Here is a 16,203-nt window from a genome sequence, read left to right as displayed (position 1 = left end):
TTTCAAAATATCGATATTTCCTTTCAAATTTATCGATATTAACATCAATATTTTTGTGAGAAAAAATGGAGGGGTAAAAGCAGCAGCTAGTGGACAAAGAACAAACTCGAATCAATACTACTCTGTTAGGTCAATGGAATGCTTTTGAACCAGCACTGGCCAATGGATCCCATCCCTATGGATGACTGATAGATCTCTGATATTCTTATGGTTCAACATGTATATGGTATAGGTGAACGCTTCCTAGGTTCTTAGATTTTCATGCTTTGTGATTAAGGCTTCAGCATCACACAAAATAGAATGCAGAGAAAGAAAAAGAAAAAAGGTAGAGAAAAAGAAGGGGCTAAACACAGGAAGCTGCCTTATACTGAGTCAGAACACTGGTCCATCTAGCTCAGTGTTGTCCACACTCACTGGCAACAACTTTCCAAGGTTTCAGTCTGGGGTCTCCCCCAGACCTACCTGGAAATGCCGGAGACTGAACCTGGGACCTTCTGCATGCAAAGCAGATGCTATACCCCATCCCTATATATGCAATAGCACATGCTCTGACACAGGAAAAAATATACACTTCTGTTGCATTAAGTGAATTAATGGTTTGTAGGAGGGAATGAACCCAGAGAGAGAGAGAGAGAGAGAGAGAGAGAGAGAGAGAGATCAATATCCCTTGTCAAAGCAACAATGAAATATTAAACACCAAAATAAATATTTCCATGCAACTAGAAAGCATCTTTTCCAATTCAGAACTCCTCAATTTATATATCTGATTTCAACAGACCTCATTCCCAATTTTTTTATCATGCTCAGAATTTCAGTAGCCAGTAGCAAGAGATCCATTTCAGTTTATGAGAAGTGATGCTATACCAACCAAACAGGTAAATATAGCAAGTGAGCGTTAATATTAGGTATCAAATTTAACACAATATGCACAACGTACACATAATATGCACAATGCACACATTCATATCAAGATGAGGTTAGGAAGAGATGAGGCATAACAACGAGAGGATGGTACGCAATGAAAGCAAACAGCAGCTGTGGTGATTGAAGAAATGGAGATGCAAGTGTGCTTGTACTCATGCATGTGAGACACACTCACTGAGCCAATCCAGGCATTTCAAAGCATCTTCTTGCATTGGCATTCCCACTACCTTCATCAAGCACCTCAAATGCCCTATTGTAAAAGTCTCCAAGTCAGTCTCCCATTATCTTCATGCTTTTGTTACTACTAAAACTGTTACCTAGTATTATCTCAGTAACCCCTATAACAACCCTGTCTGGTAGATCAGTATTGCTATCCCGGTACTAGACATGGGGGCTGAGAATGAGAGGTAGTGTCTTGCCTAGTTAGTTCATCACGACCAAGTTGAGATTTGAACCTGTAATTCCAGTTCTTAGCTCTGTCTCTTAGCTGCTGCACTACTTGTATTCTATAGGCAACAGTCTAATTTCTCTCTTTTAGGGATTCATCTACTGGCACTGCTATACTCTAACCAATCAGATTACTTATTGCTAGCTAGCCATGGCAGGCCAAGATTAACATATTCCTTGAAAGAGGAGAACTGTAACAATCCTCCAGCCTCCTACTGCACACCATGTGTGAGAGATGGCATCACTTGGAATCAGTTAACTTAGGTTCAGATTACAAGAGAACTTAAAAACACAAGTCTCCTTGCTATGGCCTATGATCCCCACACTATCCTTTAATCCAGAAGTAGCTGGGGAAAGCACAAATTCTATTTTCCTCTCTTTATCCATCATTTAACCAATACTGATACTCCATCTAAACAGACTATTGGATTTGCATTGCATTCTGTGACTCATACCAGCTTGACTCTGATTATTTGCTTTCATGGAATCATAAGGCTCAAAGGGATATAAAGAAAATAATCTCCATACCTTGGGACACCAGCACCTGAAGAAATACTTCTTCCTATATGAGCCTACCTGGGCCTTAACATAATCTACAGAGGCTCAGAAGTGGAGAGAGTGGCCACAAGAGATGGGAGCTTTTCTGTGATTTCCACCTTCAGACCCTATGGAATGCTCTCCCCAGGGAAGCTCACCTGGTGCCTTCTGTGCAATCTTCTCAGTGCCAGGTGAAGTCATTTGTTCCCCCCTCCCCAGCTTTTTAGTAATTTTCAGTAGATTTATCAGTTTTAACAAGGGCATAGCGTTTAAGGCACCCTTTCCCAACCAGTGTGCCTCCAGATGTTGTTGGACCACAACTCCCATCTTCCTGACCATTGGCAATGCTGGCTGAGGCTGATGGGAGTTGTGGTCCAACAACATCTGGAGGCACACTGGTTAGGAAAGGCTGTTTTAGGGTTTAACATATCTCTCCAGTTGATAGTTTTATTGTGGCTTATTGAGGTCCCTACATTATTTTTAGTATGGGAAAGTTTTTCTTACCAAACCTCTGACCTAAAGCAGTGTATTCTCCTAGCATTAGCCCATATGTTATACAGCCACAAGAGTGGCTGTATACTATAGCCAGCATAATTTTTTGCATTCCACAATGTTAAATTGAAAATACCACCATGCCATTCTGATGCTTCCCATAAGCTCATTTCAAAACAAAACCTTACAAAACGTATAGTCCTAAACTCAGAAACGCTTGCTTAACAAACCCTCTAAATTTTTATGGTGATACACAAAACAGTCAGGATAGAGAAGAGAGAGAAAAATAAGATACCCCTTTTGGACTTTTTTCTGTCAGTGTTCTCATAATTTGTTGAAATTAATTAAATCAGCTATGTTCATAGAGTACCTGTAATCCTATTACTGACCTTGCCTCATACTCTGACCTTCATCTTCTGCAGTTTAAAAGTTTAAAAAAATGCCTAGCTGACTTTTAATTAATTTAACAAATTTAACATTAAAGTCACTGACAAGCCTGGGCATACTCAGTAAGAACCAATTGTCAGTGTGTTCTAAAAGCCAGACTCACAGCTGCTTGGCTAATCAGGGGACCATACCCATGTGAGACCTTTATTTCACTTTAGACAGTCATGGTTTCCCCCAAAGAATCCTGGGAAGTATAGTTTGTGAAGGATGCTAAGAGGAGACTCCCATTCCTCAGACAGAGTTCCAGTGGCCAGAGTAGTTTAACAGTCAGCCACTCTGATTGAAGCGCTGTGAGGGGAATAGGGTGTCTCCTTGCAACTCTCAGCACCCTTCACTTACACTTCCCAAGATTATTTGGGAGAAGCTATGACTGTGTAAACTGTAAAGTAAAATAAAGGTCTGGTGTGGATGTGGCCAGGGACAGCTTTGGTTTAAATTTGGGTGGGAGACTACATGTGCTTGTTGTAGAATAAAAAGGGGGGAAATGCTGAAAAACAATGATACTGTTCACTATGTTTTCCTTTTGGAAAGGAAAGGGGCTTCCCCTCTGCCCAGTGCTCACCCACCCAATCTCTTCCCCTCCCTCCCCAGTGGTCAGTTTCACCTATCCTAAGCATAACTGCACAGGAGTAAATCCCATTGAACTCAAAAAGCATGCAAATGATCGAACCTGCCCTCCGCCATGGTCAGTTTTACCTATCTTAAGCATGATTGCATGGGAGTAAATACCATTGAACTCAATCAGCATTCAAATGATCACATCTGCCTTCCCCTCCTTTGCCTGTCCTCTCAGTTCCTCCTCCCTTCTTCCTCCCCTCCCCTCTTCCTTCTTCCTCCTCCCCTGCCCACTCCAGCCCTTCCTCTCCCCCTCTTCTCCTCCTCCCCTCTGGTCAGTTTTATATATACTAAGCATGATTGCATGGGAGTAAAACATGCAAATGATCAGACCTGCCCTCCTCCCCCTCCCCCTTCTGCCTGCCCCTTCCCCTCCCCTCTGCCCTTCTTCCCTTTCCTACTCCTCCCGTACTGCTGCCCTTCCTCCCCCCCCTTCCCATCCCCTGTCGTCAGTTTCACCTATCCTAAGCATGATTGCACGGGAGTAAATTCCATTGGACTCAATAATCAATCCATTCTCAGCAAACTTGCACAGGATCCCATTTCTTACCTCGACATTAAAAAGTAGAGAAATTCACTAACAAGCAAAAAACCCTTGCTGTTTAAGAACGTACCTATAGCCAACAAATATTTCTATCAAACTTTAAAAAGCAGGGGAACTGGACAGCTATAGTGAATGCACCAAGGGAGCAGGAGACCTGGCCTCCTCTCTGAGATATTGGACTGCCCTACAAATTTGTCAAAATGCAAAGCCAATTTGGATTGGTCTTTCACAGTCCAATCCACTTGCTGTGTAGCTAGGAAGAATTTGGTAACATGTGCCTCTGAGCATATGGTGAGTGGTGGCAACACCCGCAATCAGCCGAAATAACAGAAAGAAGACATGTGCTGTGCTGATCTTGTTTTAGCAGGGAGAAAGCAACGTCATTAAGACAGTTGATATAGTTCAGATATAGTTCAATTTAAATATGTTTGATTTATTTTGCAATTTTAGTGAAGTTTTCTATAGTAAATCATTTTCTTTTGCTTCTGTTTCTGTGAATATGTGAAGTACGGCAACACTTTGCAACACTGAACAAACTCCAAAAATAATTGTGGAATAATGACAATGACTATTTTGCAGAATAGTTTCCAATGGACATGAGGAGCATCTCATGCACAAGATAAAACAGTGGGAGGTGAAATATATTCTAGCAAAATTCTAGGTGTGTTCTATGTTTTTAATTGAGCATGCCCACCTTTCCTTAAGTGGAGTGGTTTAAGCATAGCAGGCTGAAAACAAGCATCTTGGGTGGGCCCAGTTTGTTTTTTCCAACAGTCATTCTTAAGTAGCAACATACTGTAATCAGTCTGATTTTACATCAAACTGCAGTTTCAGATTCAACTGTTAATGCACACAAAATAGAAACAGAACATAACCTCCAGTTTGAAACACAAAAGACTGTCTTCACGATCATATCACACTGACCAATAAAAAGGCTTTGAAATTAATAAAAATAAATTTGACACAGATTTCTAGGATGAATAATGAGAGAAATATAATTTTCTAGTTTAGATTCTCTGTAAAACCAGTAGAGACACAGGAAAGAAGCAAAGAAAGAACATCAACAAACATACAAAAATGTAATTCTCCATCTTTGGAGATGGCAGGTGTTGCCACCACCACTCACCATATGCTCAGAGGCACACGTTACCGAATTCTTTCAAGCTACACAGGAAGTGGGTTGGACTGTGAAAAACCAACCCAAACTGTGTTTGCATTTTGACAAATTTGTAGGGCAGTACAAATCTCAGAAAGGAGGTCAGGTCTCCTGCTCCCCTCGTGCATTCACTATTGCTGCCCAATTTCCCTGCTTTTTAAAGTTTGATAGAAAATCTGTTGGCTATAGGTATATACTTAAACTGCAACAGGGTTTTTTTGCCTATTAGTTAATATATATCATAGATTATTTATTAGTTCCTTACAGCTAATCTGTATTGTCCAGGTTATAGTGTGTCACAATCAGGAAGCAGGGATATAAGACCACATAGGACAGATGAAATAACTTGGTAAAATAATTCAGATGACTCAAGCAGATGAGTCAAGTTGCACATTATTAGGGTGGTGTTTTTTTTAAAAAAAAATCCTTCACAAGGTTAATAGCCAGTTTCACATGGGGATAATTCTTTTCTGACATCACAAATGGTGAGCAGTAACATCCTGAGCCTGAAGCAAAACTAACCTGTCCAGCAGTGTCAGATAAAAAGTTAGTGATCTTTTAGCAGAGGACTATCCTGCTTAACACTCATTGAGCCCAGTTATCAAAACCTTGAAGATACAAGATCAGGAGGGGATGCTGTTCCTGAACTCAGTATACTCCAATGGAGGAACCAGATGAAGAAACCATCATAAATTTACCCAGTTCTAACTGACACACAATTCTTTGCAACCATGACTGTTCTAGAAAAAATTATTATAGAACTGTATACTTCTAATAGGAAGTATTAATCTATGATTAATAGGAACCTTAATCTATGAATGACCTGTTTGTGGAAAAGCTCCCGATTTACACTCACAGACACACATCCACCTGCCAATACAAATGAAAAGTCAACATTTTTCCTTTTGAGTTCTTCCCTGCCCCCCGTGTGCCTCTTTTTCTAAGTGACAGAAATAAATGCCAAAATCAGTTGCTTTCCAGTGTTTCTGGAGGAAATAAAAAGTAACAGGTGCTAGGAAGAGGTTAGAGTTTCACAAGAGCGTTTCAAAGTTAGCAAATATTTCTTTGCCTTTGTTTCCACAAGGTAGCAGCAACCTCTCTCTCTCCCCATGTGGCTGAGAGCTGCCGACCATCCACAAGTAGCCTAGAGGCAACCCCTTCATTTTCCCCCAAAGGATACTTCCATTCCACAATAGCGATGCAGGCCTTGCGCACTGGGTTCTGGAGGGTGAGGCACAGCAGAGACCGAGGAGGCCTGGGAGGAAGTTCCAGAACTGCTTTCTTGGCCTTTTCCTTCTGTTGCTTTTTCTTCTGGCTGTCATCCTGGGCAGAAGTGGGCTCCATGATCACTTTCCCTTCCCTAGTTGCCTACTCCAGCCAGGTTTGCATCACCCCCTTCTTCTTCCTCACCCCACAGCCAAGCCTTCTTCTGTAGCTCAAGGGTGGCTGAAGCCCCCTCTGGATCCCTTTAGGCTCAGTATGGTGTGGGCTGTGGCGGGGCTGAAAATTGCACTCCCACAGACACAAATACACCAAGCATGTGTTTATAATTAGCCACCAGCCTGGCTCCCAGGGCTGTCAGATTTCCTGAGACAGCAAAAGCACCCCAGCAGCTGTTCGTTCTTCATACTCAGCTCATGGCCATTTTTGAGCTGCCCAATCCAGGTCAGGGAAAAGGATGTGGGTGGAGGTGGGGGTGGTCGGTGGGCTTCAAACATCAACATTAGAGAAGGAAAGTTTCCATTCACTCTGATTTACCTGTTTCCAGTCATGTTCCCATGGTGTCTCTACATGAACAGAAGAAGCTGCTAAGATTGCCGTAAATAGCATCTGCACAATGGCTGCTTCACATGATAAGTGGTTTCATGCAGACATGGCTTGCCAGAGTCATGGTAACACAGTTTTTTTCACAAGGCCAGAAAATATTCATGTTGGTGTTTATATCAGCATGGGGAGAGTTGCATATTGGCTGCCAGTGCCAGCCCACATGGCAAACCGCCACACAAGAACTTGGGGCTTCTTGATGGTCCACTATGTCAATTCAATTTCAGGGGGCCTGCATGTCACTCGACATTTGTGTGTTTTATAAATACGCCTCATTGTACATCTGTATGACACCCATATCATTGGTCAGAGGACCTTTGTCTTCTAACGATATTCAGGAATCCCCAAACTTTCTTAAAACTATTTAGGGGAGGCCATGCATTGGGCAAACTGGCACTAAGATAATACATAATGCACTAAGTAAGAGCTCAGGCTCTGCATACCTTCAAAGCAGACTTCTCCTCTGTATCCCATAATCTTCTTTACAGTAATCATGGCTCCCTGGAGCATGTGCCTATATGTAGGGATGTACAAATCTGTCAATTTTGGTTTCTCACTGTTTCTCGTTTTTCCATTCTTAGATTTATGTTGCCTCATTTCCACATCAGTTTGTCCTTTTTTTAAAGTCAGCATGAAAATGTGTATGCGCTTTTGTGTTGATGGCTCTAAAAAAACAATTTTGCCCAATTGTACACATTTTGCAAGAAATTTTCCCTAATATAATTCATTTTTGTGTGCACTTTCTCCAGATATACATATTTTTGTACAAGTCTTTTGGCTGAAGAACTACACTGCATAATTTGTGGATGCGTATAATTTAAAATGGCAGCTGTATTGTTGAGTGTATGCATTGGTTCAGAAAGTGCTAATTAGGTAGTTACATTAAAATGTGAAGCAAAGAAATATCCATCCCTACGATGATATGGGTGTCATACAGATGTACAAGGCATATTTATACAACATGACTGACAAACTTACAGCTGTAATGTGTGAAGCACTCCTGTAGATGACCTCATGGTGGTGTCCTTCCTCCATCAGCTCCAAAGAAGGGCATTTACAGAAATGTACCTCCTTACCACTGGGACCCCTGTCCTCCTCAGAGCTTGGAAAAGTTACTTTTTTGAACTATAACTCCCATCAGCCCCAGCCAGCATGCGGCTGATGGGAGTTGTAGTTCAAAAAAGTAACTTTTCCAAGCTCTGGTCCTCCTGCAATTCCCAGAGCTGAACTGTTTTGGTGGCTGGGATATGAACAAGAGGCTTCTTATACAGACTTTTTTTAAAAGAAACTGTCAACCATTATGCTGGTTTGTAAAAACTGTTATCTCCACAGACCCTGACTCAGCTTGCCCAGCTTTCTTGTTTGGATCTTGCTGCACAACATTACTTCAAAGCCTGGGTCCAAACAACCCCATTTCTGCCATAGCATAATGATGAATTTGTGGAATGCTCTATAAATTAGGATGGACAGATCTGTTGATTTTGGTTCTCAGTTTCTCATTTTTCCTGTCTTAAATTCAGTTCTCCACATTTCTGCAGCGATTCGTGAATTTTTAAAAAGAAAAATCCTCATTAAAATTATTCAGTGTTTTAGTGCAAATTTATCCTAATAAACACATTTTTGTATGCTGTTTGGACTAATGTAAACATTTTGCAAGCAATTTTCAGTTCACATTTAAAGCTGAATTTATTAAATTCACACTTTCCAAAACAATATGAAAACCGAAACACAACCATCCCTCGAAATTCACACTTATCCAAATTTTGTGATGCAGTTCTCCAGCCAAGCATACAAACTGCATTCAGAAATGTATTTATTAGGAGAAATTTGCAATAAAATGCTGAAGAATTTTCATAAGGATTTTTTTTTAAATCACAAATTATTGCAGAAATGTAGGGAACTGTATTTAATATTAGAAAAATGAGAAACTGAGAGAAATTGACATATTCTATTTCTACTCTGGTCCAAAAGCTAAATATTCATTTGGCTTTTATAGAAGACAAAACATGTCCTATCTTGGAGCCTCTCATTCATAACTTCTCTTCTCTTCAAATGTTCTATTATTTCACTGAAGTCCTTGGCAAAACTCCCAATATCGTAATGGACTAATGATTACAGTTTATTTAAAAATAGCATCAGGATCATATTCATTTTGAGACCAATGGAAGTAGATCTCTTTAGTCCCTGATATACATGACAAAATAATAGTAATTAGTATAATACCAGCGTTACAGGGTCATAGGGCGTGTACTCACTAGAGTGTTAATGCAACCATAGGTTGCACAAATCTGATATTTTGGTATGCACTTTTGTGCACATTCATCTACACAAGGGCGCTTCCAATTGAACTCTATCTCAGTGATTCCCATCCACACTAGTGAGTGCTTCTTGATGGGATGTATTCACATTGTGTGCTATTGTCCTTCTCTTCTATTAGTACTTCCCCACCCTTCTTGAGTTCAAAAAAACTGAGGTCCATTGTGGGTGTGCATACAGGTATTTGTTTACCTATGCACATGACCATTTTTTAAAAATTGATATATCGCATATGTGTATTGCATATGGCCACACCAGCAGGCCACCGGGGAACACCTTGCCAATGAAAGTGGGGTATGTGATGGTCAATGGCACTCAGCAGAACACCACCACACACGTAAGAAAAACCCCACTCACACAATGCAGTTCAGTACATCCACAGTTGGGTAAATTGCAATTTGCTGTTGGCATTATCTGAGGATTGGGAAAATCCAAATTAAATGGGATGGAAAGTGTGGGCTGCCACTTGCATAAGAAAAGTGTCATTTGGATGATGCAAAAAAATACAGACCTGGAATGAACCCACTTTAAACTGCTGGGTGCACACAACCAGGTATTGCATATACACTGGCCATTATCAGGAAAGAGAAATAAAGAAACAAATGGCTTTCTGTGCTAGTAAGAGTCCAGAGATGGAAGCCAGGAGACCTTTGAACTGGGGTCACCCCCTCAAATCTTGATGTAACAGAGGCTGAAGGAGCAGACAGTCTTATGCATCATCCTTGTCAACCTCATTTGTAACTTACTTCCAACAGAAATCAATAGAACAATCTGATGTCTGTCCAGATGTAAGTCCCACTGAGTGCAGCAGGACTTCCTCCTTGATAAGTGTATATAGGATTGCAGCCTAAAACACTCAACACTTCATGCCTAAGGGTGAATGTGTGCATGCATATTCCTAAATTGATTATTGCAACGTCTAATGGTGGTGGCTCCCATGTACCAAACAGCCACCACAGATCATACCCCATAGACCAGGGATGGTAAATCTCTAACCCTCCAGATGTTGTTGTACTGCAGCTCCCATCATTGCTGACCATTGGCAATGCTGGCTGGAGCTGCTGGGAGTTGGACTCCAACAACATCTGGAAGTCCACAGGTTCCCAACCCCACCGTAGACAAAACCACTCATAATCTCAAACTCTTTTCAATGGAGGTCATTCATAAATTCCTTAAGTAATGAATAGGTAATATATGTGTAGCCCTCAGTAAGATGGCATGTGCGGTGTGTGCAATATTAGAGATTAAGCCATTCATTATCTTCTGTTGAAATTCTATTGCAGCTTTTGTTACAATGTTGGCATATAAACTAGTCTCCTTCTCTAAGTAGATCTAGGTTATGCTCTCTTTTAGATCACAGATGTGATTGTGATTATGATCTAAGCATTTATATACATATCTTTTGGAATGTTCAGAGCACATTATATGCATTAACTCATTAATCTTTACAACTGTCCGAAAAATAGGTTAGTATTATTATACTCTTGTTGCAGGTGGGGTCTGAACAAATACTGTCTTGCTGTAGGCCAACTAATGAGTTTGTGATTGAAGTGAGATTTCAAGGGTGGAAGACCTTTCAGTTCAAAGCTACATTGTGCTACTCTGAGCTGGTTCACATTTAAGTTAACGCTAAGCCACACCATGGTTTAGCACAAATGTGTGAGTGTGCAGGTTTCCATAAAAGAGATAGCAACCATTGTGTCTCTCCCCCTGGGCTCATGATTTGTCTCCTCCAGACAAACCACAGACTATAAACGCAAGAACAAAATTTGGTTATAGCTTGTGGTTTGTCTGGAGTAAGATAAACCATGAGCCTAGGTTTGGATGAAGCACTAAAGCTGCAATCCAATACATGTCTACTCTGAAGTAAGCTCCATTGGGTTCAATGGGACTTGTTCCCAGGTAAGTCTGTATTGGATTGCAGCCTAAGCCAAATCATGGCACTGTAGCAAGAGGACCAGGAGAGAAGTGCAACAGCCACTATCTCCTGTATGCTCATGCATTTGTGCTAAGCCGAACAACATGTAAATTAGCTCACTAGCTCAAATGATGATCTCAGGGATCATTTTATGCAGGAAACTGACATCTCTTAATTTGTTCTTGGGAAAATGGCTTATTCATCTTCTGTTCTTTCCAGTGATTTCTCAAATATTCTCAAGTTCCCTTTTTTTCACTTTTTTCTCTTCTTTGTGAAGTCTAAGGAGAAGTGACATACTTGTCCAGCAGGAGATTTGGGAACAGAACCAAGAAGCCATGCTTTCTCCCATATGGGTGCCTGAAGTAACTACACTGTACTGCACAGTGGTATGTGTTGTTGGCATACCACAGTGAGATCATTTCGATATTGCTGAAATGATCTTGTGGGCAGCTTCCCAGCAAAGAGCCACTTGCCCACTGCCGCACAGTCCTAAGAAAAAGAGAAGGGCTTCAAGCATTTTGATAAGCAGCCAACTACATGATGGATAGGATGGAAGAACCTACAGCTGTTCCATTCTGTCATGATTTAATGTGATAGGAGGCCACAGCTCTATTGTAAAGGGATCATATTCATGTTAAAAACTCCAGACTTCCTTACTAGCTCCACAAAGTAGAACTCATGTTGCAGGTCTAGCAGCCTCCAGAACAGGGTATCCTGAACAAGAAGTGAAGTCATGGCATTGGACTCTGCCCTTAAACACCTTGTGCTTCTAATTAGCAGTAGGTATGGATCTAACTGGAACTTTGTCCGATCTTACTTCCTGTGTGTGTGTTTGTGGTTCTAGGGCTGGTGTTGATTTGAAACACACCTCACTGCCACCTGACCTGCACTGTAAAATTTATAATTTGAAAAAAGGAAAACTTCATCTGATTCATAAAATGAATAGAGTCAGAGGGCACCAAATAGCTCTTCAAGTTCTTCCACAAGGCTGGACTGCCCACCTGAAATCTCCCTACAAAGCAAGTCATCCAACCGAGGCCAAAATTTGCCACAGCAGGAGTACCACAGAAAGGTACCAGCAGAACACATACCTCTGAATGACTCAACTTGTGGGAGGACCTCTGGGACCCCTCCCAGTCCTTCTCCTAAAAGATGAGGTTTCTGGTTTTGTTGCTTTCTTATTTACTGAGTGATTGAATAATCCTGCAAATCCATTTGAGAGTCCGCTATTTATTTTTTTCTGGTGAGAAATAACACAGAAAATGCAATACATGTTTATCTGAAAGCATATGCAAGTGCAGTGTTCACGTACACAATGGCACAATTCTCATAAGAGGTTCTAAAAGCATGGAGGAAAGATCTACATCAACCATAGCCAACCTGGTACCCTCCAGCTCCCACCAGCCCCAGATAGCTATAATACCGCAAGGTTAATTTGGGAGGTGAAACGGGAATTTAAACCAGTCTCTGGAGACACCTACTGGATTAAAAGAACATAGCAATTGTCAGGATAAAATACACTGGTGGTGGTGAACTAAGTTTTTTTAAAATGTAAAAAATAATGATTTCATTATTTATTTAATTTGACAATTTATATACCACTTCAATATATACCACTTCAGTCATCCCTAAGTGGTGTACAAATATATATATAATGAAAATAACATTCAATTAAAATCATAACAATGTATGATTCAGGGCTCATCTCACTGGTGATCACTCGTGGCCGAGTAAGATTGTTTTCCAAGATAAGGTCTTTAACAGTGGGTCCGTAAATGACTGTGGAGGCCAACTCTGGATCCACACAGCCTCCCACAGTGGACATAGTTTCCAGATGGAAGATGGTCGTGATGAGGATTTGGTTGACGTGCCTTCCGCTTAGCTCATTTGTCCCATTCGCCCTGTATTCGTGCTTCTTCGAAGTCCATAGCACCTTTGATAATAGCCGACCTCTGTTTGGGACGTTCATGGGCCACGACTTCCCAGTTCTCGATGCTCATGTTACATTTTTTAGTTTTGCTTTGAGAACATCTTTAAACCTCTTTTGCTGTCCACCGATATTCTGTTTTCCATCCTTAAGTTGGGAGTAAAGTAGCTGCTTTGGAAGACAGTGATCAGGCATTTGAACAAGATGGCCGGTCCAGCAAAGTTGATGTTGAAGGATCATTATTTCAACACTAATGGTCTTTGCTTCTTCCAAAACACTAACATTAGTCCACCTGTCTTCCCAAGTAATTTGCAGAATTTTCTGAAGGCAGCGTTGGTGGAATCTTTCAAGAAGTTGGGAGTGGCGTTTATACATGGTCCATGTTTCACAGGCGTGCAGTAAGGTCGGTAGTACAATGGCTTTGTAAATAAGCATTTTGGTCTCCCTGCAAATATCCAGATCCTCGAACACTCTACGCTTCATTTGGGAGAATGTGGCACTCACAGAGCTCAGACAATGTTGAATTTCAGCATTGATGTCAGCTTTTACAGAGAGATGGCTACCAAGATAGGGGAAGTGATCAACGTTCTCCAGCGTCACACCATTAAGCTGGATTGATGGTGCTACAGAGGGACTAGTTCGCACCTGTTGATGAAGCACTTTGGTTTTTTTTAATATTGAGAGCCCAAGCTTTCCATATGCTTCTGCAAAGACATTTAGGATAGTTTGAAGATCTTTCGCTGAATGTGCGGAGACTACATTATCATCGGCATATTGACATTCTACGACAGAGGTTGATATTACCTTACTTTTTGCTTTCAGCCTACTGAGATTAAAAAGCTTCTGTTTGATATATTATTTCCACACCAGTAGGAAGCTTCCCTTCAATGAGGTGTAGAATCATAGCAATGAAGATAGCAAATAAGGTAGGGGCAATGATACATCCCTATTTTATGCCTGATCCGACTCTGAATGGATCGCTCTGAAAGCCATTGTTATCCAAAATTGTCGCTGTCATGTTGTCATGAAGGAGTCGCAAAATATTCACAAATTTATCAGGGCATCCAGTTTTCAGAAGGATGGTCCAGAGAGCGGTTTGATTCAGAGTATCAAAGGCCTTAGTCAGATCAATAAATGCCATATATAAAGGTCGATTCTGCTTCCAGCATTTTTCTTGAAGCTGTTGTGCAGTGAAGTTCATGTCCACTGTCCCCACGGAAGGGTGGAAACCATTTTCAGATTCGGGGAGGATATCCTCTGAGATTGGTAGGAGGCGATTTGCGAGGATCCTTGCAAGGATTTTACCTGTGGTAGCAAGATGAGAGATACCTCAATAGTTCCCACAATCTGTTCTATCACCCTTCTTAAAAAGGGTGGTAATTATGGCGTCCCTAAAGTCTTCCGGGATCTCCTCCCTCATCCAGATTTTTTCAATGAGCTTATGAAGTTGTTGTGTAAGTTCAGGCCCGCCTTCTTTAAAGACTTCAGCCGGAATCCCATCAGGTCCACTAGCTTTGTTGTTCTTCAGGGCTCATCTACACAGTGGTTTACTGTGCGTTTGGTGGTACTCACATGTCCTTTAAATTTGCATGGTTCACATTACGTTACTGGTAAACAGAAGCTATCACACAGTTTCCCCCCTGAAAATCTGTACTAACCCAATCTGCTGATAATATGAAAAGAGGAGAAAAAAACATCTCTACTCTGTTTCTCTAGTGCAGCCTTTCCCAACCAGTGTGCCTCCAGATGCTGTTGGACCACATAAGAACATAAGAACATAAGAAGAGCCTGCTGGATCAGGCCAGTGGCCCATCTAGTCCAGCATCCTGTTCTCACAGTGGCCAACCAGGTGCCTGGGGGAAGCCCGCAAGCAGGACCCAAGTGCAAGAACACTCTCCCCTCCTGAGGCTTCCGGCAACTGGTTTTCAGAAGCATGCTGCCTCTGACTAGGGTGGCACAGCACAGCCATCACGGCTAGTAGCCATTGATAGCCCTGTCCTCCATGAATTTGTCTAATCTTCTTTTAAAGCCGTCCAAGCTGGTGGCCATTACTGCATCTTGTGGGAGCAAATTCCATAGTTTAACTATGCGCTGAGTAAAGAAGTACTTCCTTTTGTCTGTCCTGAATCTTCCAATATTCAGCTTCTTTGAATGTCCACGAGTTCTAGTATTATGAGAGAGGGAGAAGAACTTTTCTCTATCCACTTTCTCAATGCCATGCATAATTTTATACACTTCTATCATGTCTCCTCTCTAAACTAAAAAGCCCCAAATGCTGCAACCTTTCCTCGTAAGGGAGTCGCTCCATCCCCTTGATCATTCTGGTTGCCCTCTTCTGAACCTTTTCCAATTCTATAATATCCTTTTTGAGATGAGGCGACCAGAACTGTACACAGTATTCCAAATGCGGCCGCACCATAGATTTATACAACGGCATTATGATATCGGCTGTTTTATTTTCAATACCTTTCCTAATTATCACTAGCATGGAATTTGCCTTTTTCACAGCTGCCGCACACTGGGTCGACATTTTCATCGTGCTGTCCACTACAACCCCGAGGTCTCTCTCCTGGTCGGTCACCGCCAGTTCAGACCCCATGAGCGTATATGTGAAATTAAGATTTTTTGCTCCGATATGCATAATTTTACACTTGTTTATATTGAATTGCATTTGCCATTTTTCTGCCCATTCACTCAGTTTGGAGAGGTCTTTTTGGAGCTCTTCGCAATCCCTTTCTGTTTTAACAACCCTGAACAATTTAGTGTCATCAGCAAACTTGGCCACTTGACTGCTCACTCCTAATTCTAGGTCATTAATGAACAAGTTGAAAAGTACAGGTCCCAATACCGATCCTTGAGGGACTCCACTTTCTACAGCCCTCCATTGGGAGAACTGTCCGTTTATTCCTACTCTCTGCTTTCTGCTTCTTAACCAATTCCTTATCCACAAGAGGACCTCTCCTCTTATTCCATGACTGCTAAGCTTTCTCAGAAGCCTTTGGTGAGGTACCTTGTCAAACGCTTTTTGAAAGTCTAAGTACACTATGTCCACTGGA

General features: G+C 41.4%; 1 protein-coding gene across 2 annotated transcripts in view; it reads right to left on the bottom strand.

The window, feature by feature from the left end:
• The window catches only part of CACNA1S (calcium voltage-gated channel subunit alpha1 S), a 100,839-nt gene extending 94,161 nt beyond the window's left edge, over nt 1–6,678 (bottom strand). For both annotated transcript variants that reach the window (XM_061632497.1, XM_061632499.1), the window contains exon 1: nt 6,343–6,678. In XM_061632497.1, coding sequence (XP_061488481.1) covers nt 6,343–6,506 — 164 coding nt within the window. In that variant the 5' untranslated portion in view covers nt 6,507–6,678. The remainder of the gene's footprint in view (nt 1–6,342) is intronic.
• Between the last annotated feature and the right edge of the window lie 9,525 nt (nt 6,679–16,203).

The sequence above is a fragment of the Rhineura floridana genome, chromosome 6, assembly GCF_030035675.1.
Source record: "Rhineura floridana isolate rRhiFlo1 chromosome 6, rRhiFlo1.hap2, whole genome shotgun sequence".
NCBI lineage: Eukaryota > Metazoa > Chordata > Lepidosauria > Squamata > Rhineuridae > Rhineura > Rhineura floridana.
This window is presented reverse-complemented; position numbering and strand designations above follow the sequence as displayed.